Raw genomic sequence first — 27,057 nt, 5'->3', positions numbered from 1 at the left:
TGCAAGATGGCACAAATTTTTTGGTGCACATGACATAAAATTTGCTTTTTATAAAAGCAGTTGTTACTTTCTCCTTTTTATAATTATCCATTGGCAGACTAAAGTGTAGCACTGATGTGTTGACCAACCTGTTAAGCAATGAAATGCTAACTTCCTTATAAAACTAAAAAGAAACTATCAAGGCTGTATCTCCTCAGAGAACAGGTATTGCCTAGGAGGATGCCCTGTTGTCTTGTCAGGCATGAGTGTAGTCAGGATGCGGAATGCAAATCACTTACTCTACTTAATTTGTGCTCTGTTCTTGTGCAAGCATCCATGAAAGTCTGTGCAATGACTGACAAGGAAGCATCCACTACTTCATGAACGTGAACATCAAAGATGAAGTGGGGATTTTTCAGTATGTTTACCCAGAATCTAAGAGGCAGGCTGCAAAATAAGAGAAAAGATAAAGAGTCCTTTTTACACAATAAATGTGCTACAACAAATAAATCACATGAAATTAAGCATGAGTTTTGCATTTTGATCTCCTCACAATAGTAAAGCTTACTTTTATATTTTAATATAATTTGACACAAGCTATCTGTTGTCTGGTTTCCATGTCTGTAAACCAAAACTTTACAACTCTCACAGAAAAACTCTTATGAGAAGAATCTCAAGTGCTCCATAATAGAAAAAGAAGATACCTCTGTGGTTAGAGAAACTACCTGAGTAGTATTTTAATAGATGTTATGCTTTGACAAGTAAATTTAGTCCTGTTTGTCTCTTGCTTTCCTATTCTCTGAGGACAGACAAAAAGTAAATTGGGAAACCTGACAATTCCAGCTCCACAGGTAAGTGTTTTCATTTTTGCAGCCTCTAGGCTTACAGGGAATCCGCTCAAGGACATAAACATAATCTCTGTTAAAGTGGTTCTGATAATTATAAATGAACTTTACTTTGGTTTGAGGTAAGAGTGCCAGTACATCACTGGGAATTAGACTCTCATTTATCTGCAAGTGTTACTCTGTTCATATTGTACCTGTTTGTTTTCCAGATGTGAATGGTATCTTCATCTTTGATGTCATGTTTTTCTGCTTGCTCATCAAGAAAGTCAAAGAAGTACTTCACAGCTGGCGGTACCACATGGTTCGAGTTGAGCACACTATGAAAGAAGTTATCTACAAACTGCTGAAGTGTTCCCTAAAAGCAAATTGAAAAAAATCTATCGCATTTGTGATATAGGCTGAACTCCCTGCCACCCTAGAACCTTTTGTATCTACTGACACCACCAGTCCATAATCCACCTGCAGTCACTGATGGCCTTTATCTTGAGTACTAAGGATACCAGATGTGTTAGTGCATTGACCTTGCAAACTGCCACACTGTAAAGACCTTCCAGAGAACAGTTTTATGTTCTAGCCTGAAAGGTTGCAACTTCCCTAACTATTGTACAGTTTGCACAGGAAGGTGTGCTTTCTGCTTGACAGAAGCAGACACTGGTTGCTTGGCATAAATACATTTACACTTCAGGGTTGTTGTGTGCATCATGTAACTGTTAGCCATTTTTTAATGGTTTTGTGGCTTCCCATCTCCATTTTCACTGACTCCAGAGCACTGTGCAGTTTTTAGAAAGAGACTGAGAGTTAGCATCTGACTCTTTGTTCAAGGGCAGGCACTTGGGTCTCATCAAATACTGAGTCTGGCCCAGCTTCATTAGCTGCCCTGTGCCCATGGAGTGAAGTGTCCCAGGATGGCTGTGTGCTTGGCTGGATTGATGCATCTGCCTGGACCATTAGAGACTTCAATCTGAGAGACTGTCCCTTTGTTTTAGAAGTGACCCTGTTAAGGCCACATGCAGTTTGTCCCTGCTTTTCTGGTTGGCTCTGCAGACAGATATGAAGGGCTGCATCCTCTCTGTCACTCCAGCTGCCAGTCTCTGAGCAGGACTGAGCAGGAAACAAGTCCTAAGCCACTCTGTGTCAGCAAGGAAACATCAGCAATCCTTGGGTTGTGAGGTTTCTGTGGTCCAGAAGCATAACAGTTCACAAACTCTGTATGACTTAATACCAGACTGGTAATAACTTATAAACTGGCTATTGGTAATAGGAAAACAGTGTCTGAGAAGCAGCAATTAACAGAGGAGAGGGATGTAACCAACTTGCTGCCCCTTTGTCTTGAGTCTGTGTCATCCACATACAGACTTTCCTTTACAGCCACTTTCACACTTGGAAAGACAGCCTTAGCTGGAGTCAAACCACCCTCATTTTCACGAGAAGACTGGCTTTAGGGATACTAAACACATTATTCTAAATTCATTCTGCAAGGAGGAGTGCTTCATAAATTTATTTTGCTTGTGATCCATTCTGCAGTATAATCACTACAACTATTCTAAAAGGACTTATTAATGGAAAACGTTTTTATTTTTCTAGGTTGTACTGCAGCATTTGTCAAATACAAGGCTCTGTAGTGGATTCTATACAGGTGTCACAGTAAGTATCCATCTTTGTCTTGCAAGAAAACCCCTTATTTAGCAAACACAGAATAATGGCTCTCAGCTTTGGTTGGGATTTATGCTTTATCTCTTTCCCAGTAATGTTCCTCAGGGCGTATTAATCACTTGAAGCCTCAAGCACCAGCTTATACAATGACACACTTTCAAAATTACAGCCAAATGAATGACTAATAGTTGCATGATCTTCTTCAGTTGTACCTCAAAATCTATAAAAGTAAGGTGTAGCCATGGCATGTCTGAGCCCTACCTTCACAGAAAGAAGTCTGGTCAAGTAGATTTCAGTAATAGCTTTGGTCCTCTCTTTTTCTTTCACACTGCCCCGCTTTGATTTACCTTCATCTATTTCATCTACTGGCCGTACTAGGTGCCAGATCTTATTTTCATCTTCCAGAAGTGCATGCCCTGGAAGAAGTAATAAAAAGAGTAATTAAAAAATGCCTCACACCCAAAACAGCAACATGAAAGTAGGTAAGTACATGTCAGATCTCTGTTCCCTATCTTTAACATACCCGTTGCCTTACCAAGAGTATCTAGATTACTCTGTTCCCATCCTACATACATAACTTAAGTACTACAGGTTCAATATACATAAGCTGAAAAAGCTTGCTTTTGTCAAGAGCAAAGGCAGAGTTAAAAATCATACAATAAAGAAACTCCTGTTTGGTCATAAAAGCTCAGTATGTGTATTTTTTGAGGTCTTCACACTCAAGTACTCTACATCTTTGTAAATTTTTGGAGACATCACGAAATTACAGAAATTCAGCTAGGTCTGACCCAAGAGCTACCACAGAAAGAGCAATCATAGCTTACTCCAGGTACAATGAAAGATATTGTTGTAGCAATTGCTGAGTTCAAAGTATGGTACCTCAGTTCAAACCTGCTTCTATCAGCATTTGATCAGCCCCACTTGACTTTGTAGCTGAAAGGTGGAAAAATTCATCCCTTTGCTGAGAGGTCATGAACTCCATCAGACAGAGATAAACACTGTAGGAAATTCATGATCCACTGTGTAACAGGTTTTTGAGAACTGTGTTTGTGAGCATTCATAGCTTAAACCAGAGAAGGGGGTTCTGTCATCAAGTCTGTTACTATGCAGCAGAAAGGACTAAGCACCGTTATGATAATGACAGCTCATCTCTTTACAGTACCTTACTGTGTTGTCTGTGGCTTGGTCATGCATCTGGTCCCTAAACTTAGTTTTAGTGATCACACAGTGGGATAAAGGGTCTTGCATTTCAGCATCAACATGAGTGTTCAGACAGTCCCTATGCTTGACAATTGTTTGGTATGAACAGCTAACTTGTGATAATATCCCTTGAAAGAAGATTCTGTGTCACAAATCACCTGGGTATGCTTGTTCTCCCTTTAATTCCTGATTTTTTTGTATCTGCTTGGCATAGTCCCTAAGTCAATGGCACTTTTCCCATGGAAGATACTGAACTGGTGCATTTAAAATCATTGCTGTCTTAAAAATGTGCAAATTATTTTCCCCATAAAAACAGTGACTCTGCCCTACTGCACAAATTATTCTGCATTACAGCTAAGTTTTATGTTTTAATATATGTATCTAATGTAACTGAATCCCAGTTACAGCAGAAAATGTCAGTTTTTAATTGCATTAATTCTGTCCTTTCACAGTTCTGGCCATAGTAATTTATTTAAGTAAGTTCCTTGACAGCTACATCAAATATACCAGCTTGCATGTACGTTCAATATTTTACAGCACAGGGCAAAATAACATTTATGTGTAACTTCACCAAGCCAATGCTTCTAAATGAATCTGCTTTATATATCCTCATGAAAACCATCAGCTATGCAGTCTTTTGGGCCCTTTACTTCTTTCTGAAAGGAAGGGAAAAAATAAATCCCACATTAAATCATGTTGTCCTTTGAGAGTCCATAATGTGACTTGGAAGTTCATGTGAATGAAGCAAGCAAGCAAGAAAAGCTGTTGCTGTTTCCCAACTAACACAATTCATAGCAATCAGCCACCAGTAAGTAGGAACTGTTGCTGGACCTGAAGTCTGGAATTTCTTTTGCAATGTCCATTATTTACTTTTGTAAATGAACAGATTAAATCATGCAGTCAGAGCAGAAACTATTTACCACTCTTATGTCAGCTACTTGGTAAACTTCTGCTTCCTCCTTTGATTCAAAGGAATTTATCTTCTCTTTGCCCTCCTGATGGTACATGGCCCAGTTTAACTTTGAAGAGAAACAACCAGAAGCAGTTTTCACTGAGATTACTGCCCCTTCTGTGCAGCTTAATTTGGCCTGTGCTTATTTAGCATCAACAGAATTGTCTACTAGGAAAATAGTAGGTATTTCATAGGAAAGTAATCTTTGAGAGACTGCAGCTCAAGTAGATGAACTTCTGCAGCACGATCTCACCTCATTGCTAAAAATAGTAGGACAAAAGGGAAGAGAAATTCAGAACCTGGGACAACAAAACATGTCAGTAGCATAGTTGCTAAGAGAAAATACAATTTCTGGGAGATAGTATTTTCCCTAACAGAAAGGTAGGAGGTGAAGGAAATTAGAGGGAAATACTTCCCTTTATATTGTGATAGCCACATTATGCCAAGCCATAAGCAAGGAGAAGGCTGTGCCCACTGGGTCAGATGCTTCCCCTTAACTCTCTGGTTTGGCCTTTGGGCATTCTTTGTCCAATATAAAATAATGCTGGGTGGTGTTAATGACAAATACTGACTGTGTTGACTAATTATAGTGATATGAAGCATGATGTAAGTGTGACACAAGCAAGTGAGATGGTAACAAGCAGTGCAGCCCCCTTCCCCTTGTGTGGTCTGTAGCAAATTAGTTTCCTTCCAATCTCTTTCTGCTGTGTGAGGGGAAGGAAGAGCTGCCCTAGACAGCTCTGCTAATCAGTATTGCTGATATGCAACCCTCTCTTTGCTTTTATTCAGAATTTTGAAAGGGGAAAAAAAACAACAACCAAGCAACCCAACAAACACAAACAAAACCAACAGAGAAAAAACCCAGAATAACACAGCATGTTGTTCTGGCTTACACTTCAGTACAGAAAGACTAGCATGAAATCATTGAAACCATTTTCCATCTTGATACAAATTAGTAATTACATTTATTATCTCCAGGAGCAAGAGATGCTGCATTTAATTTGTCACAGTCTTCAGCTTCCTGTTAGAAGCAGTGAATCAAAAGCAGCATGGAAGTAATGCCACATTTTAGAGCAACACTTCTGAACAAGGTTTTACATTTTCCTTCCATGCAAAGCCTAGTGCTTTGGCAGACAGTCAATGCTTCAGCTGACACTTCTCAGTGCAAAAGGTGCAAGTTAATGAGAGACCAAATAAAAGAAAAACGATTTTGTCACAAGCCTCATTCATAAAGGCAGGATAGGATTTCCATTTATTCCAACCCTGTAAATCCCTGTGTCATATAAATGTGCATGTGTGGGAGGAGAAGCCTCTGATCCTCTCCCTTCCCTTTTGTACACATAGCATCCCACAAATCACTGTCACTGCAGGCTCTTGCTTTGCACTAGCTTTGAAACATTTTACAGTTTCCAGAGAACAAGCCAGATAGATTTCAGGACCCTTCAGTGCTAAAGAAAACAGTCTAGCCCGGCATGAAATGCTGTTTCCCAAAATTTTTATACTACCACAGTGCAAGACAAGGTGTGGGGTAGAAAAGTGTGGAAGTTGTCTTCACTCCATACTTTTGGATATGAATTCTCTCTGCAGATTTTTCTCTTGTATACGAGAGCCCTTGTGTGACAGAGCTGCACCCAGGACTCTGCCTTTCCTTTACTATTTAGCACGCCGTATGTGTAACTAAGGAGTCAGTCCTGGAGTGCAGACCATATATGTTCAAGAAGCTTCATCATACTGAATCACAGATGAAGATAAAATCATGGAGAAAGAGGAAAGTTAAAATAAAAATAAAATAAACAAAATATAAAAGAAAAAACACAGTCTGGCTCTTTCCTGCCTGTCACAAGAATAGCAAGATAGGGAGGATGAAGACTGGGAGTCCAGAATGGGAGATTGAACACTGCTCTGTGATAAGAAAGCAAAGCAACCAAGGGACACCACCATGTCGCATCCATGGGTCCACTCCACATCTTTACAGTGGAAGCAGTTACCACCTCAGCAGTTACCTCAGCAATCAGCACAACCAGACTGAAGAATCATCTCCTCAGTTGGCTGCACTTCACTGCCCTCTGAATTGAACTGGATGGCTTTTTAACTTAACTTGCTGGGTTGGCACCTGCTGTGACAGAGTAGTCACCACTTAGTTAGCTATGGCAGGCACCTGCAATAAAGGGGTGAGAGAATAGCAGCAGAGGGATAACTACAACCATTAGCTGCCCCTTCAAGGATGCTATCCCTGGAGACATTCAAGGTCAAGCTTGATGGGGCTCTGAACAACCTGAACTAGATGAGGATGTTGTGCCGGGGTAGGTATAGGCTGGATGTTAGGAGGAAGTTCTTCACAGAGAGAGTGATTGGCATTGGAATGGGCTGCCCAGGGAGGTGGTGGAGGCACCGTCCCTGGAGGTGTTCAAGAAAAGACTGGGTGAGGCACTTAGTGCCATGGTCTAGTTGACTGGATGGGGCTGGGTGATAGGTTGGAGTGGATGATCTTGGAGGTCTCTTCCAACCTGGTTGATTCTATGATTCTATGTCTCTACTTACTTCAGGGAGTAGAGTAGTAGACTAGACCTCTACAAGTCTCCTCCAATCCAGTCATGCTATAATTCTGTGTTGGAAGGGGTCTCAATAGAAAGCATTCAGAAGGATGGAGTAAAAAAGTTAAGTGGCAGGTAATTCCACCTGTCCTGATTTCCTGACTGACACTCAGCATGAATGGAATTGAAGTCTGCAGGGTTCTGTTAAAGTGGTATATGTCAGAACTATCACCTGTGACCCATCTTCTTCTTACTGTAAGGGAAGATCAGGTAGGTTCAGGACCACCTGAGGAGACTGAACATACATAAATTGGTGAGACCCTTTTAAAAGAGTAGCAAGAAGGACCTCAGGAGCTACTGACTTGCTAGCCTCATATCTGTGCCTGGGAAGATCATGGAACAGATCCTCTTAGCTATGCTAAGGCACATGGGCAACAGGGAGGTGATTCAAGGCAGCCAACATGGCTTTACTAAGGGCAAGTCCTGCCTGACCAACCTAGTGGCTTTCTACAATGGTGTAACTACATTAGTGGACAGGGAAAGACCTCTACAAAGCCTTTAACGCAGTCTCCCACAACATCCTTCTCTCTAAACTGGAGATAAGTGGGCTTGATGGGTGGACTGTTCAATGGATAAGAAACTGGTTGGATGATCATGTAGTGGTCAACAGCTCAATGTCCAGATGGAGATGGACGACAAGTGGTGTCCCTCAGGGGTCCACATTTGGACCATTGCTGTTCAGTATCTTAATCAATGATATAGACAGCAAGATTGAGTGCACCCTCAACAAGTTTGCAGATGATACAAAGCTGAGTGTTGCAGTTGACAAGATTGAAGTATGGGATGCCATCCAGAGGGACCTAGACAGGCTAGTGTAGTGGGCTTAGGAGAACCTCATGAGGTTCAATAAGCAAAGTGCAAGGTCCTGCACCTAGGTTGGGGTAATCCTTCATATCTATACAGGCTGGAGGATGACGAAACTGAGAGCAGCCCTGTAGAAAGGACTTGAGAGTACCAGTGGATAAGAAGCTGGACATGAACAAACAATTATGGACTTGTAGTCCCAGAAGGCAAATTGCATCCTGGGCTGCATCAAGAGAAATGTGGTCAGCAGATTTGAGGAAGGTGGTTCTGCCTTTCTTCTCTGTTCTGTACTGTGTCCAGCTCTGGGGCCCCCAAACACAAGAAGGACATGGGCCTGCTGAAGCAGGTCCAGAGGAGGGCCAAAAAGATGATCAGAGAAGCTGGAAATACTGGAAAAGGTTGCCCAGAGAGGTGGTGGAGGCCCCATCCCTGGAGACATTCAAGGTCAAACTTCATGTGGCCCTCAGCAACCTGATCTAGTTGGAGACGTGCCTGCTTGCTGCAGGGAGGTTGGACAAGATGACCTTTAAGGGTCCCTTCCAACCTGATACATTCTATGATTCTTGAAAAAGGTACATTTCTGCACATTATTTCCAATCTCTTTGACTGTTCAGCCCTTGAAACCTATTGTATCAAAGATCAGTAAATGTCTTTAAAAGAATGAAACTACTAGGTGAAGCAATGACTTTTGCAGTCAGTGCTAGACAGAAAAGCATATCAAAGGAGTTCACAGAAGGAAGAACGATCTCCAAATTATCACTCCTAACTCTATCTTCTACTTCACATAAAATAACTGAATATATGAATTAGAAACAAACAAACAAAACAAGGCAGAGAAACTGAACATCTGAATGCAAAGGAAACACATGTGACAAAGAGTGTAAATGTACAAGTAAATATCTCCAGGAAAATCTGAGTGCATGGTAGGATGTAATGGATATTGTGTCTCAAGAGCTTTTGAGATAAAAGAAATCAGTCTAGACAGAATACTAGCAGGTAGAAGCTTTAAAGGACAAATTACAAACTAACAGGTTGGCTTTTGTGTTGAGAAGTACAGCACACTGTAGCAGGAAACATTATAAGGAAATTCCTGGCACTAACTCACAGTGGGCTGCAAACCTCAAAAAGAATGAAGTAATTGTGGAAAATGCTGCATCTAAAGAGACAACATTTATGGAAAGAATGAAGCCAGCCATCAAACCCTGGAAAGATCAAGCTGGCAAAACAACATTCAAAAGGAGGGAGACACAATCTATGAATGTACAGAGATGATTTTTCAACATACATTTGCAACATAATTGTAAGAAAGGCAGTAAGAACGCCACAGCAGATCCAGCATGTCACAGAAAGGGGAGCTGGTCTCTGCTGTGGCTCACCTAGCATACTGCTTTCAATTCTCAGACTAATTAGAACTGGAAGAATTTTGGAGAAGAGAGTGAGTAAAGGAGAAAAATAGATAAAGCATTGGGAAGATGAAACATACCATCTGACTATAGATGTAGTGGGATTAAGAGACAAAACATGCAAGAAAATGGTTGCTTTCTATTAAAATGGGGTATGACCTCACAGCCATTATGGTTACATCCCCATTATTTAAGGCTTCTGTAAGGAGGAAAAAGAAAACCATTGAAAGTGTACAGTGGATAACACATGACAAGTAAGTCCTATGCAGTCTGATGGGGAATATCTGTCTCCACAGACATGCTCAATAAGTAAGATCAAGACAGCAACATCACCGCCTCTATGTGAGTTTTGACTTCATTTTGGAAGGTAGGGAAGCCACAAGAAACTTACTTTCTCCTGGGACATCTTGTTGATTATCCTCTGGCTGCTGGGAAATGCCCATTTTTGATAAGATGAGCGTGGCACCATCTCGTACCTTTGAAAATACAAACACAGGGAAGTTATTTCAAATAAGTATGCACTACTGAGCCTCCTTCTGAAAACCTAAACTGCAGTTTCTGTATCTTTTGCAGAGAATCCAGACTTACGACTAATGCTGCCTTTCAAAGGCTCCTTGGGTAACTTGCTCTGCATTTCAGAACAGAATCTCTCCCTTTTGTTTAATAAGAAACCCCAAGTACAGCTCCTTGGAGATTACTGAAAATACTGAAGTATCTCCAAGGCTGAAGCAGTTTCTCAGTCTGGGTGCCCTTTGCACAAAAATGAGGTTTATTACTGAGAATCTGTCTGTTTTCTGAGGGAAAACAAACTTAGGTGTTTTATAATCAGGATATCTGTTGTTAGTAAGCAATAAATAGCGCACAGAGGGAAAATAAGTGCTTGGTAGAATGTACAATGCCAAACCTAAACCAGACAGTACAAAACATCAACATCTGCTTTCCTGAAAGATCTGTGGAACAAACCAGACCAGTCCCAAACCTATTTAGCCACAGGACAAGGACAAAGACAATTCTCATGGCTAGGGAGCAGCAGAGAAAAGAGATGAATAAGAGACCTAGCGAAAGGACCTTTTGAATGTTCAAAGGGAATCTGTCTTTGGACACTGCAACGATGAGGAAACCTAAGTGCTGTCATCTAGGTGATGTGTAAGTAAGATATTTACGCAGCATGTCTAGACCTAGCCTGTCATGCTCCCAAGCTTTTACTGCCTAGACCCAGAGATAGGGTTTTTCATTGTTATTTTTTACCTAACACAGGATTTTCTCTAAAAATAAGTAACAATTTTATTTATTACTAGAGAGCGTTAACAGATGTGAACAATTGCTCTGAAACACTCCCTTACGTTATAATGCATTAGTGTGTTGATACGTTTCCATCTGCCATCTCTTTGGGACGTTAAATCCAAGTCTGAGAGGATCTGTGCAGTAGAACCTGGACGCCACTCTAAGGGGTAATTAAAATAAGAAAAAAAAAAACAGTTTTTAACCATGTGCGAAAATAACCACTCCATGATTGTTTCAGTTCAGAGACCTACTGATGCATTGTGGAACATCAGAAGTAATTTGGCACACACCACAACGTGTGGTTTTTATCGCTTAATAGTTTGGTCTCTACTACAGACATTTGCATGAACTGTTCCTAACCATTCACATGACTTCTGATTGTTTTGTACAGAAAGTTAAATCTGTTTTTACAGAATACTACATATACATATAACAATAACTGCTATCAGTCCAAAACAGAGTAACTCCTATCAGTCCAAAATAGAGCAGGATTTTGTATGGAAGAGAAAACGTAGTTCCAGGAAATACACTAGGATTTCCTGAAGAGCAGGAATTTACTTTCAATTTAAGGTAGTAATTAAGATATTGCAAAGCTATTAATTGGAGCTTTTATTATGAGATGATTTTGCCTTTTAAGTTGTGTCTTTATTTTTTCTTACGAAGAGAACAACAGTTTGAAAGCCTTCAAGGAAGATGATTTCCAGAGGCTGGGTAGTTCATCATCTCTTAAAAGTGCAGCTCCTGTAAGTTATAGTCCTTTTGGATAATCATCACAAAGGCAAGTAAAAAATCAGTACCAGTTTCTGAAATAGCATCATTACTTCTCCATCAGTTAATTGTCCCTGCTGTCATTATCACATTAATTAGTACCTGCGATGCTGACTTTGTCAGACATGAATACATTTGTGCAAACAGTCATTAACAGGCTCTTTGCACACTAATGACAGTACACCAAAACTTGAAGAGTCAGGAAAAAGAACTGTAAGAATGCACTAATTTTCAGTGCCTTTTAAGATTCCTTCAAAATGCTGTACTTTTACATCCTGCTGAACACAAACTCAAGTTTGCTTTATTTGTAAAATTTATGAACAATATAAATAAATAAATAGCTTTGATAGACATTTTTGGGGAAATCATAGAATCACAGATGTTTTCACATGCCCAAGTAGCTACCTACCAAGAACTACACTCTCAGCTTTTGGCCACTGAGAGCAAGGCAGATTTCGATAGACTTGGTCTATTATCTTTTCCTTGACTTGTGATATAGTATCGCAGTTCAGCACTTTCACAGGTATGGAATCGGTTCCTCCATCTTGTACATACACATTCACTGTCTATGAAAAAAAGAGAATGTGCATGGTTATTAAGACAAATTAGCTCTGAATTACCTCTAAATCTGTTTTTCTGTGGAATTTAAATGCAAGCAGTACCTAAAATTCACTGCATAATGATTATATTTGCATTAGTAGTACGGATTATGTGCAGGACCTTTCTCTGTTATGCAGCCAACCAGCTATCATAAATTCCAGCTAGTTCCTACCACTATGACAAAACATAAAATATGCAGAAGAGTCTAACATGCTACTGTTATTGAGCCTTGGGAAGTTATTAAAGGGCGACTCACAAGAACCAAGCAGCTGGACCACTGACTAGTTACATGCTTCTCAAATAACTTGTAAGGTAATACAACATAAGTATTGCTCAAGTAGGGCCCAAGCTTAATAAGCTCCCAATAATCATCTGAGCTGCATTTTGCTGAAGTCCTGTAATATTGAGTGCTTTCGCCTTCATGGTTGTGCTTTCACTTCTTAAGTTGAGCAGAACAGGTCTGTACATAGAGTAATTCTGACATGATTCATCTGATGAGCAGAGACTTGTTTAGCTCCCAAAACTTTGCCTCCTGTGAACTACTGTTCATTAATAAACACACACATGCTCACACACACACATATGTGTATATATAAAAGTCATTTATATAATCTTTGGTGTCTGAAGATTTCATTTACTTCTTACTGTTGTCACAATAATGCTAATACCTCCAGGAATTATACCTAAGTAGTTTATGTTAGGTCTAAAATACTACAGTTTTCTGAGAGTACTGATACGGGTTTTGTTAAAGAGAATTTCAAGAAAGCCTGTAATTTGCTAGATCTAGAGTGATTTTTTAAAAGGAGCTTCACTATGTAAGTTCAGTTTTAATGCAGATAAAATTAAATGGGAAAACAATGGCCAAGAAACCTCCTAAAAGGAAAAACACCACCCAAACCATGAAAAGCCTCTTTCTTTCATGAGCTCAATCAGTGCAGTAGCTCAGAGCCAGTCAGGTAGCTCTAGAGGCCAGGCACATTTCTCAAATACATAAGGTTTTGCCAGCATAATGCCTGAATTTATCATCTCAAGCCTCAGAAATAAACTTGCATGGTTGGTATTTTTAAACAGTGAAGAAAAGCTACACCATACGGCAGTCAAATTAAATATGATTGTGCTGTCCCTTGACAGAACTCTCAAGCTAATCATGAGATTTCACCTTCCTTTTCCTATTAGCTTTATGGTAATTAGACATGATTTTGCTGCTGGTTCAGTATGCAGCATGTCAGTGCAACCAGTGATGCAAAACAGATTCGTCTTTTAAATAAGAACAATTGGAGAGCAGACAACAGCTCTATACTGTATTTTCCCACCACTTCTCATGTTTGGGTAGAAGTGAACTAATTATCTCATGCTTTAACCTACCTTGGTGTACAGATGTTCCCTAACTGTTCAGCTACCGTAACAATGTCATCATCATGCCAAAGATCCAAATAATTTATAGCAATAGTAACCCCTTACATAATGTTTCATCACAAACACCCTATATATATATCTATCTCCTCTTCCATGCATACACAAACCCAAAATCTTTGATGGGAAATCTGTAAATCTGTACCAAATACTGCTACTGTACAATATTATAATGTTTAATATCTAGCTAGTATGCTTGTTGTGCCTACATCTGATTGCACACACAAGTTTTCTGCTTTCACACTGATTCATTTAGCTTAATTGCAGGCATTTGCTTCTTTGTGAAAGGAAACAGACTGAATAAAGAATTATTGCCATTAAATCTTACACGATGTACAGAGCAATTTTGCTCTCCATACACAAGAGAAAATATAACCAGTATTGCCAGTCATTGTGGTTTCTATGGGTGGCAATTTCATCATAGATACGAAGATGACAACTCTAATCTCCAAAATATCAATTGAACTTAAAATATTTCTTCTTGAACAGCACACCCTTTTCCTCCAGGCAGTCTAAGTCACGGTTTAGTGATTCTGTGAGTGACAGTTCTACGGCAATCTCCCTCCCATCAGCATCCTTTCAGAATACACAAAATAGTGATTTTTATTTTTATTTTACCAGGACTTAATAAAGCTTTTTATTAAGTTTTTGCCTCCACACTGCAGATATGTCATCACATCTTTCTCAGTTGGAGACAAGCACAAATGGCTCCTAACATGTCAATAAAAGGGAAATCAGAGAAGGAAAAAATATACCCCATGCTAATCTTTGAAGGCTGATATGTGCATCTTTGATATTTGTTACACTGTATCACGGAGAAAAACATCAAGACTGTCAGAAAGAGTGAAACTGGAATTTATTATCCCTAAACAGCTGAAGAGTGGACTGCTTCATTTTTTCAAAAAGCTGTAGTTTGTTAAGAAGTGGTGGAAATCTGTGGCAATGGTGATCCAATTGATGGGGTAGTGGAGCTCAGATGGGGAATTCCTCAAGTGTCTAACACTGGTCTCCAGTACTGCCTGTAGAGGCAGCTTGCCCTTATCATTGTTGAAGACCATTTCCTTAGGTAGAAACAAATCCCTTTCAATGCCAGTTGGGCTGCCTGTGTTCAGGAGAGTTTGGTTCACACAAGAACAGGAGTGAAAAATAGGTTTATAAAGTGTTTTGGATACTGCAGAGCCATCTCACATGAGCTCATTCTGTTATACTAATAAAATGATCTCCAGAATGATGTTTGATATGCTGATGAGCAGCAATCACAAGGGAAAAAGAGAACATAAAGTTCAAGCATAACATTAATGCAAGAATTCTGCAAAAATAAATTGCCAGTTAATTTAGATGGGAAAAGGGAAGGAGCCAAGCACCCCTACCACTGTTCAAACAGACTATGCAAATTATGGAAGTGATTTACTGAAACGGATTCCACGGTGTCAGGGCTTGGATTTAGAAGATACTTTCTAATTCTGTTTTCCTGCTTGGACATTTGCTTTGGTCAAACTCTTGACAGTCCTGCCCATGAGTGGAATTCCTATATGGATCACAGTAGTCCAGAACAGTAGTTACAGACTTAACACTACAGAATTTAAAAGGAAAAAAAAACCCAAACACAATATATTAAATATGCTTTGCTTACCAGTTGTGTGTACTCTACATCATCTCCCAGCAAGCCTGTGTCATTCAATGTATACTTGGCTTTCTTCAGTACAGCATCCACTGGGCCTTTTTCTACCTGGTGTTTGATAGCCTTGAACAATTTATAAAGAGGCTCCCCAGCATTGTCCTGTTTAAGGGAAAGGGAATGAAGTAAACCCAAAGATATACTCTATGCAGCGTGTTTAAGCATTTTTGATGAAAAAGCCCCACAGGCAACAGACTTCAGCTCTTACCTTGAGGTACTGATATAAACAAATAGACATCCAGTTAGACAACATTCTTTCAACAACTGTTTCAGATCTGAAAAAAAAACCACAACCCTGAGCATGGTATGACAATACTATATGACAAAGTTTGAAAGAAAAACACTGCTTTCTTGAAATGTAATATTTTTACATGCTTAACTGCATGCACTATCCTAATGCAATGATTTCCCTACAGAGCCTTGAGAGCATGTACTTGCTTTAGGATAAGTGCTTTGTATTGCTCATGGTTCCTGAGTACCTTCAGCTCATTACTGAAAAGCACACATTCTTTATGCATAATCTTAAATTGGGTCTGTGCTGTAAAAGCAAAAAAATTAACCTAGTTGTGCAGTTACTGGGAAATAATCTACAGACCACAAAGCTATAACATACACAGAGCTAGGTCTTTTGTAATTTATTTGGGATAACAGCAGGGTTAAAAACACTAGAGCAAGCCCTGAGTGCACAACGCCAGCTGATTATGTATGCTCATTACGAAGACAATATATGGCAAAAATGCCAGATCATTTGGAATACAGTTAGATTAAAAAGTAACTGAAATGTTCAGTATTATATTTAGAAGTAAGGTAGATCTTTCAGTAATCGTAATACCAACTCTACATGGCAGTACTTGAATAGGAAATCTGTTGCCATCAGTCCTGCCCGTGCCTTTCACGGCTATTCCTGGTAAGCCTGTCCTCCCAGCAAGGTTGGGCCAGGCTATTTCTGACTTTCACGGATAGTTGGCATTTTAATACAGCCACATTGCAAAAGAAAATATGACAATCATTCAAACCTTCTTAGCATCAGCTTTGGATTTTTGGCCACAACATACTGCTCCATCAGTTCTAAGAACAGCGTCCTCATGATGTCAGTATAGTATTCTAGTTTTCCATGTAAAGCAACTGTCAGCAAAGATGCGAAATACACTTTAGCCCGAGCAGAGAACTCCCTTTGGTTTTCCAGCGTGTGAATAAACTGAAAAAAACCCACAGAAAACACAGATACAATCAAGTCAGATGACAGGTTTCTGAATAACCTCAACACATCTGCACTAAGAATATGAGAAATACTACTTTAATATTAATCTCTTAAGCACAGAATTGAAATGGTTTCAGACATTAAAAAAACTACTTATTAAAAAAATGTTTCCAATAATCTGATTTTTGATATACACACAGAGTACACTGGACTAAAGAAAGGAATGCTTATATACTTTAACTAAAGCCTCCTGCAAGAAGGATACTTTAATTAAATGAAAAAAGGTGTTCTGTGACAAATTTTTAGAAGAGAAAATCAAATCCTCTCTTCCTAAAATTCCCAGTCCTTTCACATCAAATTACAAAGACACTAATCTAAGTACACAGGGGAATTTGCTCTCAGCTGCCATAAATTGTAATGCTGCCATTAACTAGTGTAGCACTGGAGCCTCGTTTAAAATAAGGAGGAAAAGTTAGAAGCCTAAATCTATATTTAGGTGCCTGACAATCAGCCTCCGTTTTTGAGAGGGAGCAATTAGATGTCTCTTTAGAGCGCCTGTGAGCACTCATCAATCTTGATGAATAGCCCGCTTGAGAAGCCTCTGCCTCTCTGGGACAGACATCCAGGCAATGGCTGCCCACAAGTGACTCCTGTGATGAACCAGGATTCAATCTAATCATGTTTCTTAAAAGGCTAAACCAAACAAACTTGTTTTAACATGTTTTAAACTAGACTGGGTTATACCTGTTTTCCTAAAGCCACTGCAATGTTGACTAATTCCATACTATGTGACCTGGCACAGAAATATGATCTTGCCTGTCCACCTCACCAGGAAGCTCTGGCTGCAGTGCCGCATATCTGCAGCAATTCCTCTGGAACCAGAACTGTATGAAAACCATTTATTTCAAATAATTTTGATTCAGCTGGGCTTGCAAAGCTACTGTTCTGGACAAACAGGTATGTTCAGCTACGAGACAAGGTGAATCTACATCAGGACTCACATTAATGAGAAATGATTTGCTGTTGAGGAGGTTGGAGAACTGGTTCAAAGCCGTCTCCACTGTCTGGCGCCTGGCCTCGGGAATATCCAGTTTCCCCGTAATCATCACATCTTTCTCTCCGTCTTTGGAGGGCAAGAAGAAGACTCTGTCTGTGTAGGTTTTGTAGTCCAGTACTGGAATTCCAGCTTCATTGATGTCATTCGTCTGATCCTCCATTTCTATCATTAGATCTGGAATATGCAATACATTTTAAAGGCTGTAGCTTTTCTAGGCAACACAATCTCTTTGCGTGCCTTCAAAATAGAGAAAGAGCAACTCAGCACCAGAAATTGTCCTTCTTCTCACATCTTTTCTAGCTATTTTCACCAGTTATCCTGTTAACTAGGATGACAGCTAATCCTATGGAGACATGAGGAAACCTGCCTTTAGCACAGATTGTTTCCTTGTCATGCCTATCTGAAAAAGGGCCTTTGTGGAGGTCTGGGTGAGTTGATATATAGGAATGTAGGACTGTAACGGAGTCAAAGGAAGACACTACAATGTTTTTTCCCTACTTTGGTTGCTTGTTTGTCATGGTTTGTTTGTTTTTTTTTCTTCCCAATACACATTCTATTCCCTCTAAGTATAGGCTGCAAAAAAAGTCCTTTTACAAAACACATAGCAATCCAAGAAAGAAAAATTTAAATTGTAAAGCACTCCTATTTAGTTGGAAGCAAGGAGATGCAGGTAGCAAGAAGGGTAAATGTTTCACTGAAATGGATGGAAACATTTCTATGGGACTCATAAACTCTGAAGGTCTTAAAAGGGGCAACAATTAGGAAATGATCCTTTGGAGTAGCTATTCTAGCTAAAGGCTTTACAATTACCTAACTGTCAGATTGACTAGAACACGATGTTAACTAATACAATGACCTATCGTCTCAGAAATTTTATTATGCTTATTCATTCATTTACCTCTGTTTTACAGCACTCAGCAAAGCTGAAGGAGAATGCATCCTGTGCTTTTCAGCTTTGTGGTGGTATTTGTACTTACTCCCTGATACTCCTTTCCTTGGCTAACTTTGGTCCCATGTATTTCAGGTTGTCTGCACTGTGTGGTATTCACAGTATGGATCCAGAACATGTTTTGAATTCAGTGTTTCAAACATCCAGCCAAAGTGGATGCAGTTTAGGCAATGGGTTACTGCCTGGATGTACATCCTAATTCCCCAGTGCTTGTGCTTGGTGGAGCACAGAGGAAATCTTCAACCCAGCACGCAGTCTGTAGCTCCCCACCAGAGAAAAGCACCTTCTCCTTTCAGAAACAAGAAGATTCCATGGGAGAGGTGGAGAGAAGAAAGGCTGCTGGACTTGAGATATGCTCTTACAGTTCAAAACGTAGTTTGAAATGAAGCCCATTCAAGAACAGTTCTTGATTCAAATATTTGCTTTTAGCTTATGTCCAGAGCCTGGAAGAAGTTGGTTTTCCAGAGGAAGCAAGTTGGTACAAGTAAAGAACACATTGTACCAGAAATGCCAGAAAAACAAGATTGGGAAAAGACTTCCAGCATGGCCAAAACCTTTGAGATACCCTAAGCTCCTTAAATTTAATTTCAAATTCTAATATGAAATTGCTGTTTAATGTAATCCTGCTTTTTAACCACAGTCAATATGAAATAAATTATTTCCCTTTAGAAATAAAACAGGGTGGGGGGTTAGTAGAGATTATTTCAACATGACCCAAGAGCAAGGATAATTCAGATAATGAGGTCACATTTCATGGTAATCCTTTAGGCCAATATTTGCAATGTTTGCACTCAGATGTCTAATTTAAGTGTTGCAGTAAGTAGTTCAACACAAAGAAATGCTGAGCCTTCACACCTCCTGCTGCCTTCCCTGGGAAGCTTCAGGTTTTCCTACAATAAACAGGACAAAATGCTATTTCTTTCCTGTGAGGTTGCTATACTACCCCTTTGTATGCTGACTGTTGCAGATAAATTTTGCAGCACTGAAACCAGTTTTTAATGTGCATACTTGACACACACAGCCACTGTGCTAAATACTAAGTGCACAGTTAGTCACTATCAAATACCCTTAGCACTGTATCAGTGGCCACTCACATTAATGGCTGTAAGTAGCCCCAATCTCAACTGGTTTCTGTTTCTCAGTTGTTATCTCTGTACTTGCTTTAGACTAAAACTACCCATTCCTTTAATAACCTCAGTGTCCTTTTTTTATTTGTGGTTTTCATATATAGTAACAAAATACCTGCTGTATGTCAGTATCAGTAATCTAGAATGCTAGAATCTACTAACACAGTATCACAGTATCACAGTATCACCAAGGTTGGAAGAGACCTCATAGATCATCAAGTCCAACCGTTTACCACAGAGCTCAAGGCTAGACCATGGCACCAAGTGCCACGTCCAATCTTGCCTTGAACAGCCCCAGGAACGGTGACTCCACCACCTCCCCGGGCAGCCCATTCCAGTGTCCAATGACTCTCTCAGTCAGAACAATTTGTTCTGATGACAGTTTTAGCAAGCTAGCATCACTGCTCCAGCCCATTGCCTCTAATTGCTGAGGAGCATCCACAATATGCCTGTCATACCTGTGAATTCCTTCTTGCAGCGGTCTCTGACACTCTCCTCCAGGCCTTCAAGTTGTGATTTAATTTTTTCATACTCTCGTTCTGCTTGTTGGCTCTTGCGTCTATGGAATAGAGGTAAGATTTTTTAAAAGTTACAAACTGCAAAAGTAAATTATTTGCAACAGCTCCAAGTGGGAAGCCAAAGGTCAAAAGGTAATTTTCCTGGGTTTGATTTCTTTTTAAACACTGGCAGCAGAAAGCAAATGGAAGAGAACAGCAACAGTAAACCAAGTCTTCACTCTGTATAAATCAGCCTGGCACCATCAGGGCCAGCAATTTAAAATCCAAGAATCAGTAGCTAAAAATGCTGTTGATCACATACTAAGTACAGAAACTCAGTTTTGAAGTACTAAAAAAACATGCTTGCAACACATCCTGCACTGTCTCTAAGCCACCCAGAACTAAACTGAGGGAGTTGCTGGAGGTCCACAGGAACTCTGGTGCTGTACAGCACATAATTCAGCATTGCTTTGGTTGTATTGATGTGCACCACAGGAGTGAAATCCATTGCTTTCTGAGGGACATTAAGAGGCTCTTCATTACTAACCTTAAAATTGGGTGAAGTACTTCTGAAGTGAAATACAGACATTTTTCTGACCCTTTGTGAAGCATGAATTTCATCATTAATAACGAAATTTGTGTGGGTAACATCTTAGCTGGCAAGGCCAAAATGCTTCCTTAGTCAAAGCCATCCAGCACAGACTTAGAGTGCTGACTGAAGTAGCATAAAAGCTGCTGGATACATATGCACAATAAGTTACCCCCTTCACAAGAGGAACTCTACTGCCATTTCAAGAATGTACGTGTGCAACTCTGTTTCAATTGTGCGCCTGGCAAGCTGGGGACCAATTGTGGTGCTTATGTATAAAGGATGAACTGGACTGACTGACACCATGGAATTTCTGGCTGTAATCACCTTTCTTAATTTTGTAGCTCTTAAAAAAAAAAAAAAAAGATAATTTCTGTAGAATGAGCTGAAAACAATCTGGAAATTCTTTGAAAGCTTTAGGACAACAAAAACACCTAATTGAAGGCACTTACCTGTAACAGATTATAGAAATGATGATGATTGCAAGCATAGGAATAAGTACCAGTGGCAAAATAAGATTCAGCGGGATGTCACTCACACGTGTATCATATTCCACTCTTCCAAGGATCCATTCCCGGAGTCCAAATTTCACCTAATTAGACAAGCACAGACGTTTGTCTCACAAAGTGCAAATGGACAATAGTTCACTTCTCAGTTGTACTCTAAATTCTCAGTAATTCTCACTAAGCGAATTCCTAGCTCAAGCTGCCAAACACATGAAATATTTTTGAATATTTTATGCAGAATTTAGCTCACTAACAATTTATTCCATTACATAATTTTATTTAGCTAAGCAGAGGAAGAAATCTCCCCTGCCTGTCTAGCTACTTTACATTCCTAAGTAATGAAGGTAGAAGGCATCTAGCAGCTTGGGACTACACTTTATAAGTGATGTCTTCTAGACAGTGAGCAGAAACTGGAGGAAGAAAGCACTACAAGGAGTTTCCTTCACAGTGGTGGAATAACTTTGGAGAACAAATTACTTCAGTTAAGAAGCAGTGTATGAGTGTCACTTACACATGACAATAAATTTGATCAAAAAGGTGACCTACAATGAATTCGGGAAGGTTATTGATTGTGTCCCTCTTCTGCCGTTTCTTTGGTTGAGGCTGTACTTCTGGTGGCTCACAGTATAAGTCCGTTTCAGTTAGTGTTTTGATGTTGCAAGGCTCATCACCCACAAAAGCCTGGGCCTCATCTATCGTCATGGCTTTGTTCAGGTTACTGCCCTAGACAGAAAATACAAGGCTGTCATCATTGCAAGGTCTTGGGAGATAAGAAGTCCAGAGTTGCAACTTTTCATTTGGGTCACTTCTGGCAGGAGATGTGATTTACACTGCAATGTGCAGAAGAGCAGAGTGGTTGGGAATTATGCAGTTTTTCTCCTTCCTGGCGTAGGAAGTGAGAGAGGTGATCCCTCCAGTCTTTGGGATCTCTGTGGTAGAGGCCAGGGTCAGCAATTCAAAAGATTGAGCATATCTCTGAGAAGGAGAAAGTGGAGGAAAGGGGAGCTGACAATGTTTGTCATCTAGCAGAGGTATGAGCCTCCAACAAGCAATTTGGGTCTGGTACCAAGCAGCTGTTAAGGGTTTGAGAAAGGAAGGAAAAATTCCATACATACTCCAAGGATAAAATGAGCAACTACCTTTGCATTAATAAGTTTGTTGACTTGTTTTTTGATTCCATCTGTGAAGTTTTCAAAGGTTGGATCAGCAACATAGGCAAAGGAGTGGCTCTCATTTTTTACAACCAAATTATAATGGTCCATTAGAATAATAGTGGTGATGTTATAGTTTTCTGGGTCTTCCAGTATTGGTGGGGAAGAGAAAACGACTGTTGTTTCATTGAGTCTTATTACCAGCTTTCCATCAAACTGCAAGAAACAAGATACATGCACATTTTAGAGTTTGACTCTAACATAAATAGTTGATAACTTTAGACTGCTGTACTAAAGCATGAGGTATTTTCCCAAACGAAAATGAAAACTTGTTGATTAGAATCAATTGATTCACTATGTTCCAGCAGCTGCCTGCAGAAAAAGCTTATGCTACAGATCAGTTCCCACTGCATCCCTGCTCTGTGGCCCTGGACCATACGGGGCTAATATAAACTGCTCTAAGATTAAGAGGTAATATGGCTGCTTTAACATAGATCATCTTTTGTACCATTAAGTATCTCATCAGGTATACTCCTTTCTACTGACACTGTAAAATTTGCTGCTAAAATTCAATAAAATTACTAAGTGAAATTTTGAAATAAAATTTATCAACTGCCAATCAGCTTCTCAAGGTAACAACTCCATTGGCCTGTCTTCCATCTCCAGTTACAGAAATGTTTTTATCCATGAAACTCCTTCAGTCATTCAGCAACATCAACCACAGCCAACAAAACTAATGAGAACCCTCAACATTTCTATCGCCACCTCAGCTGAACATTTTGAGAAATGCCATTTGACAGCTTCTCCCCTGTGTTTCCTACACTGATATAAAAATGAAATTAAATTTAAAAACTAGAAAAGTTTCTAGTCTTAGCCAAGAATGTACACTGTACATAATGCCAGCTTAGGCTAATGTGCTGAGAAGATGCTGAGCAGGATAAGAGAACCCCTGAGAAAGGTAAGAAATGTTGATAAATATAACATAGCTCCAAGCCAGGAGCTCTCCCATCCCTCCCTGTCCTGGTGCCATCTCAGCAGAAGAGAGGCAACACTCAGAATACCCAGAACACAGAAGCAGCAACCAGAATAGGAAACCTCTCACATTACAATCTGAATTTCAAGCACCGCAATATTTTGCTCCAGACAGCACTTTCATTTTGAAGCTGCCATGGGCAGGATGGTTCTGAATAACAGCAGCAAATATTCAACTTAAGCCATGACCCTAAGAAACATAGGTAGTTTTCCTCTTAAAATGCTTTAAAGACAGGATTCTGGTGGCTTTGGCATACTCTGAAAGTTGAACCACATATATAATACAAAACATGTACATTGCCAACGCTATGTGACTCACAAGCCAGTCTTAAAATGAAGAGCCAGCCTTAAAAAAGTCTTGTAACATTGCTACTGGAAGACCACTTTTAAATCCTAAGTTACTGCATTAAATTGTGATCTTCATTAGAAGAGTGGGAAATTGAGATGCTCATCTTAATATGAGATGCAAAAAGAGTTGTGTTTGCTTTTTTTTTTTCTTTCACAAATTTTTGTGAACATGCTATAGGTGGAATATTCATGAAGACTTGGGGCACTGAGGTGTGAGAACATAAGGCATTGATTGTTCAAAGCGAGACCTCAGCATTGTCTGGATTTGGGTCCTGTTGCAGGAAAATCTCTAAAGCTTGCAGGGGGACAAAGAGAAAGATGGAAAGATGAAGAAAAGAAAACCACTTGCAAATCCTGAAGTACATTTACTTTACCACTCAAAGTTTAATTCTTCTATTTTTATGCAGATTGAATGAAAAAAAAATTCAATCAGAAGATTGCAAGGTACAAGTTAATATGAGACAAGATGGCAGGAGTAGGCTCTTTTTCCGCTGAAACCCTGAAGAGATCCAGAAATCTGTTCAAACTTCATTCCACTCAAATCCCAGTCCAAACTGAAGTTTGCCAATGTAGGCAAACTTCCCTGCATTTTTTCATGCATCCAGTATGACAAAAAGAAAAAGAAATGTGCAAAAAGAAAAGAAATTACCTTTTTAAGATTCTTTTTCCCTGCTTCTGGATGTTCTGCATACACCACAACGGCGAAAGACTGGATGAGCTGAAAGCCAGTTCCAGTGACTGTAATATTTCTCCCTCCACTGAAAGGCATAATTAAAAAAGTTGTCAAGTCATTGGCAAACTACCATAACTATAGATTTTTTTGTTATTTTGCACTGCTACTACTTCCACTGTAATGCCCATTACAATTACACATCCTACACAAGGAGTTTCTGTTGAACCTAGCAATGACCACAGCATTTAAAAGCGGCAATGTCAACTTCAAACTCATTTGAAACCAGCAGAATAAAACAAGTACAAATTGCTTTGTCAGTATATCTGGCTTCTCACTGATGCTTATCTTTGTGTGCTTTACTTTTCCAACAGTTTTGTTACTATCACTCCACCTGCCACACACACAGAGACAAAGATGTGAGTGTATTTTCCCCAGGTCTGTAGGGACCTGTCTTCTCTATTCTTTTTTATTTGCAACACATTGTTTAAAAAATAATTCATTGGCATAAGGAGAAGAATGCCTGCAATTTGCCAGCGGGAACTGAAGTCATCAAAATAACGAGGATAGAGAGGCATAGCAATTCTCTAGGCAATCAATTAAAGTAAGTTTCAATTTATGTAGAGAAAATACAGAAGTATTTTTAAATTCCCTGGGGTAAATCATTATTGATCTACCAAAAAAAGCCCTCCAGGCCCCAGAGCCACTCAAGCCAAAAATAAAAAGTAAATATTGAAACCAAACCCTATTTTAAATGAGTGACTGCTCAGTATTCAAGAAGGAAGGTATCAATTTCTCCTGGAGAAGTCACTGACAATTTTATTTTTAGAGTCCTAAGGTCCCAATGTTACACTTTTTTTTTTTTTTTTTACTGAAAGAAAGTAGAAACATCATGACCCATCTTTGCTAACTCTAACCACTAAGCAGAAAGACTAAAACATTCAGGAACAGAAGAGATCCAGGTGAATCCAGGTTGCAGGTTGGTCCCTGTATCAGCCACCAAATGACTCTCAAAACGAGAACTAGGCTACAAGGACTTTACACAGCCAATTTGCCATTTTGATATACGAGTGGCATACATTTCTTTGGTTTCACCATTAGTACTCAGTGAGCTTTTTTCCAGAACAGCTACTAAATGCAGTGTAACTGAGTACCATCACAGAAGAGAGGGCATCTTTTAAAAGCTTTATTGAACCCTGATCAAGATTTCCTAAAGAGGCACTCTTTTTTTCTTCATGGAACAAATTAATGACAAGCCATAACCTTCTTCTGTTTCCACCTTACTTACTAAAAGCTGAAAGGAAGAACTGGCAGAAACCATAATTACAAATCTTTTATATAGATTATTGTTATAGGATAAGGAGTAGTAATACAAAAATCATGTTGTCTGACATCATGCTGAAGTGCTTCAAATCTCTTCCTTTGAGACACCTTCATTTAAAAGAAGGTCATTACCTTTTCTGGTTTCAGTATTTATCTTTGAAGTGAGGATTAAAGTTTGGAAGTAAACACAATACTTTCAAGCATCAGCTGCAGCTAAGAAAGATGTCAAACTCAACATATATAAATGTATGTATGGGTGAGTGCAGGAGCTTTTATTTCAAACAGTTCTACATGTAATAGGCTTACTATAAATTACACATATGAATTTGACTGTAAATGAGGTTACGACAAACACTTCATTACCTGCTGAAGCTATTTACTGGCAGGAACTTGGTGACAGTAGGATTCTCTTTATATGAAAACTGCATCGGTACACTTACTGCTGTGCCTCCATAGTTCATTGTGACTTCAACACGGTCAACCTTGCTATTAGGTCCTGTAATGCAAACAATCTCATCTCCAAATTCAGTGCTAGATTGGAGAATAAAAAAAAGAGAAAACATCTTCAGTTACTAACAGCATGACGATCGGCATTTCTTATTATAGCACCTCAGAAGCAACAAAAAAAGGCACAGTTTTTGCTAGCCATTTCTTCAAATCACTTAGTATCTTTGAAAAAGATACAGTGTATGAAAAGGAATAGTGTGCAAACATAAACAATGTGATGTCAGCACACTTTGTGTGATTCCTTTTTTGGCAGAAGGGAAGCAGCTAAGAAAAGGTAAAGGACGTGAGATAAACAAACCCAGGGGCACTAGAATATTAAGATTTTATATGGAACCACTAAGGAGATGCTGAGTGAAAGTATGGATGGATTTGGAGTAGCCAGTCAAGCAGACAAAGCCAAAACTGTAACACTCTTTAGATATCTGAGTTCTCCCACTTTGGTGTCCTACAGCTGCTTCTCCCAGCTGGAGCCTCTGAGAGAGTTTCTGTCTGGAATTTACGTGCAGAGCTCCATTGCATAGGCTGAGTCATGGTGAGATAGACAATGGATTTGTGCAATTTCTAAAGAGCAGGAAAGGTCACTGCTTTGTCAGGATATTGCTCTGTGTTGTTAGTTACTCAGGGTACGTACACATTGCAAGGCTGGTTACCGACTGAAACTTGTACATCCTTCTTGGAACCAGTGGCCAGGTTTCTACCCATGATGGTAAGTGTGGTTCCACCAGCTTGTGGACCACTTTCAGGTCTTATTCCAGTAGGATGAGGTTCCTGCAAAGAGGAAATGGTCAAACTAATTAATGAAGTTAAAATAAAATTCACACCAGTATTAACTGGTATAATAGCTAAGAGAACTTAAATATTACTACGTGAAAAATAATAAAGCTACAACAGGTAGTTTTTCTAAGAGAAGACAAAATCTTTGATTTT

The 27,057-nt window shown here is 39.4% G+C and overlaps 1 protein-coding gene across 6 annotated transcripts in view; it reads right to left on the bottom strand.

The window, feature by feature from the left end:
- Positions 1-27,057, bottom strand: part of PLXNB2 (plexin B2) — a 273,275-nt gene that overhangs the window by 7,733 nt on the left and 238,485 nt on the right. For all 6 annotated transcript variants that reach the window (XM_064142401.1, XM_064142407.1, XM_064142403.1 and 3 more), the window contains 17 exons: positions 26,762-26,898; positions 25,987-26,154; positions 24,280-24,388; positions 22,239-22,466; positions 21,646-21,822; positions 21,046-21,185; positions 19,966-20,066; positions 17,376-17,605; positions 16,190-16,371; positions 15,382-15,448; positions 15,129-15,275; positions 11,892-12,048; positions 10,774-10,874; positions 9,822-9,906; positions 2,739-2,893; positions 1,019-1,179; positions 279-426 (listed from right to left, as the gene is read on the bottom strand). In XM_064142401.1, coding sequence (XP_063998471.1) covers positions 279-426; positions 1,019-1,179; positions 2,739-2,893; positions 9,822-9,906; positions 10,774-10,874; positions 11,892-12,048; positions 15,129-15,275; positions 15,382-15,448; positions 16,190-16,371; positions 17,376-17,605; positions 19,966-20,066; positions 21,046-21,185; positions 21,646-21,822; positions 22,239-22,466; positions 24,280-24,388; positions 25,987-26,154; positions 26,762-26,898 — 2,493 coding nt within the window. The remainder of the gene's footprint in view (positions 1-278; positions 427-1,018; positions 1,180-2,738; positions 2,894-9,821; positions 9,907-10,773; positions 10,875-11,891; positions 12,049-15,128; positions 15,276-15,381; positions 15,449-16,189; positions 16,372-17,375; positions 17,606-19,965; positions 20,067-21,045; positions 21,186-21,645; positions 21,823-22,238; positions 22,467-24,279; positions 24,389-25,986; positions 26,155-26,761; positions 26,899-27,057) is intronic.

This window comes from Pogoniulus pusillus, chromosome 4 (assembly GCF_015220805.1).
Source record: "Pogoniulus pusillus isolate bPogPus1 chromosome 4, bPogPus1.pri, whole genome shotgun sequence".
Taxonomy (NCBI): domain Eukaryota; kingdom Metazoa; phylum Chordata; class Aves; order Piciformes; family Lybiidae; genus Pogoniulus; species Pogoniulus pusillus.
Note: the sequence above shows the minus strand (reverse complement) of the source record. Positions and strands in the feature narration are given on the sequence as shown.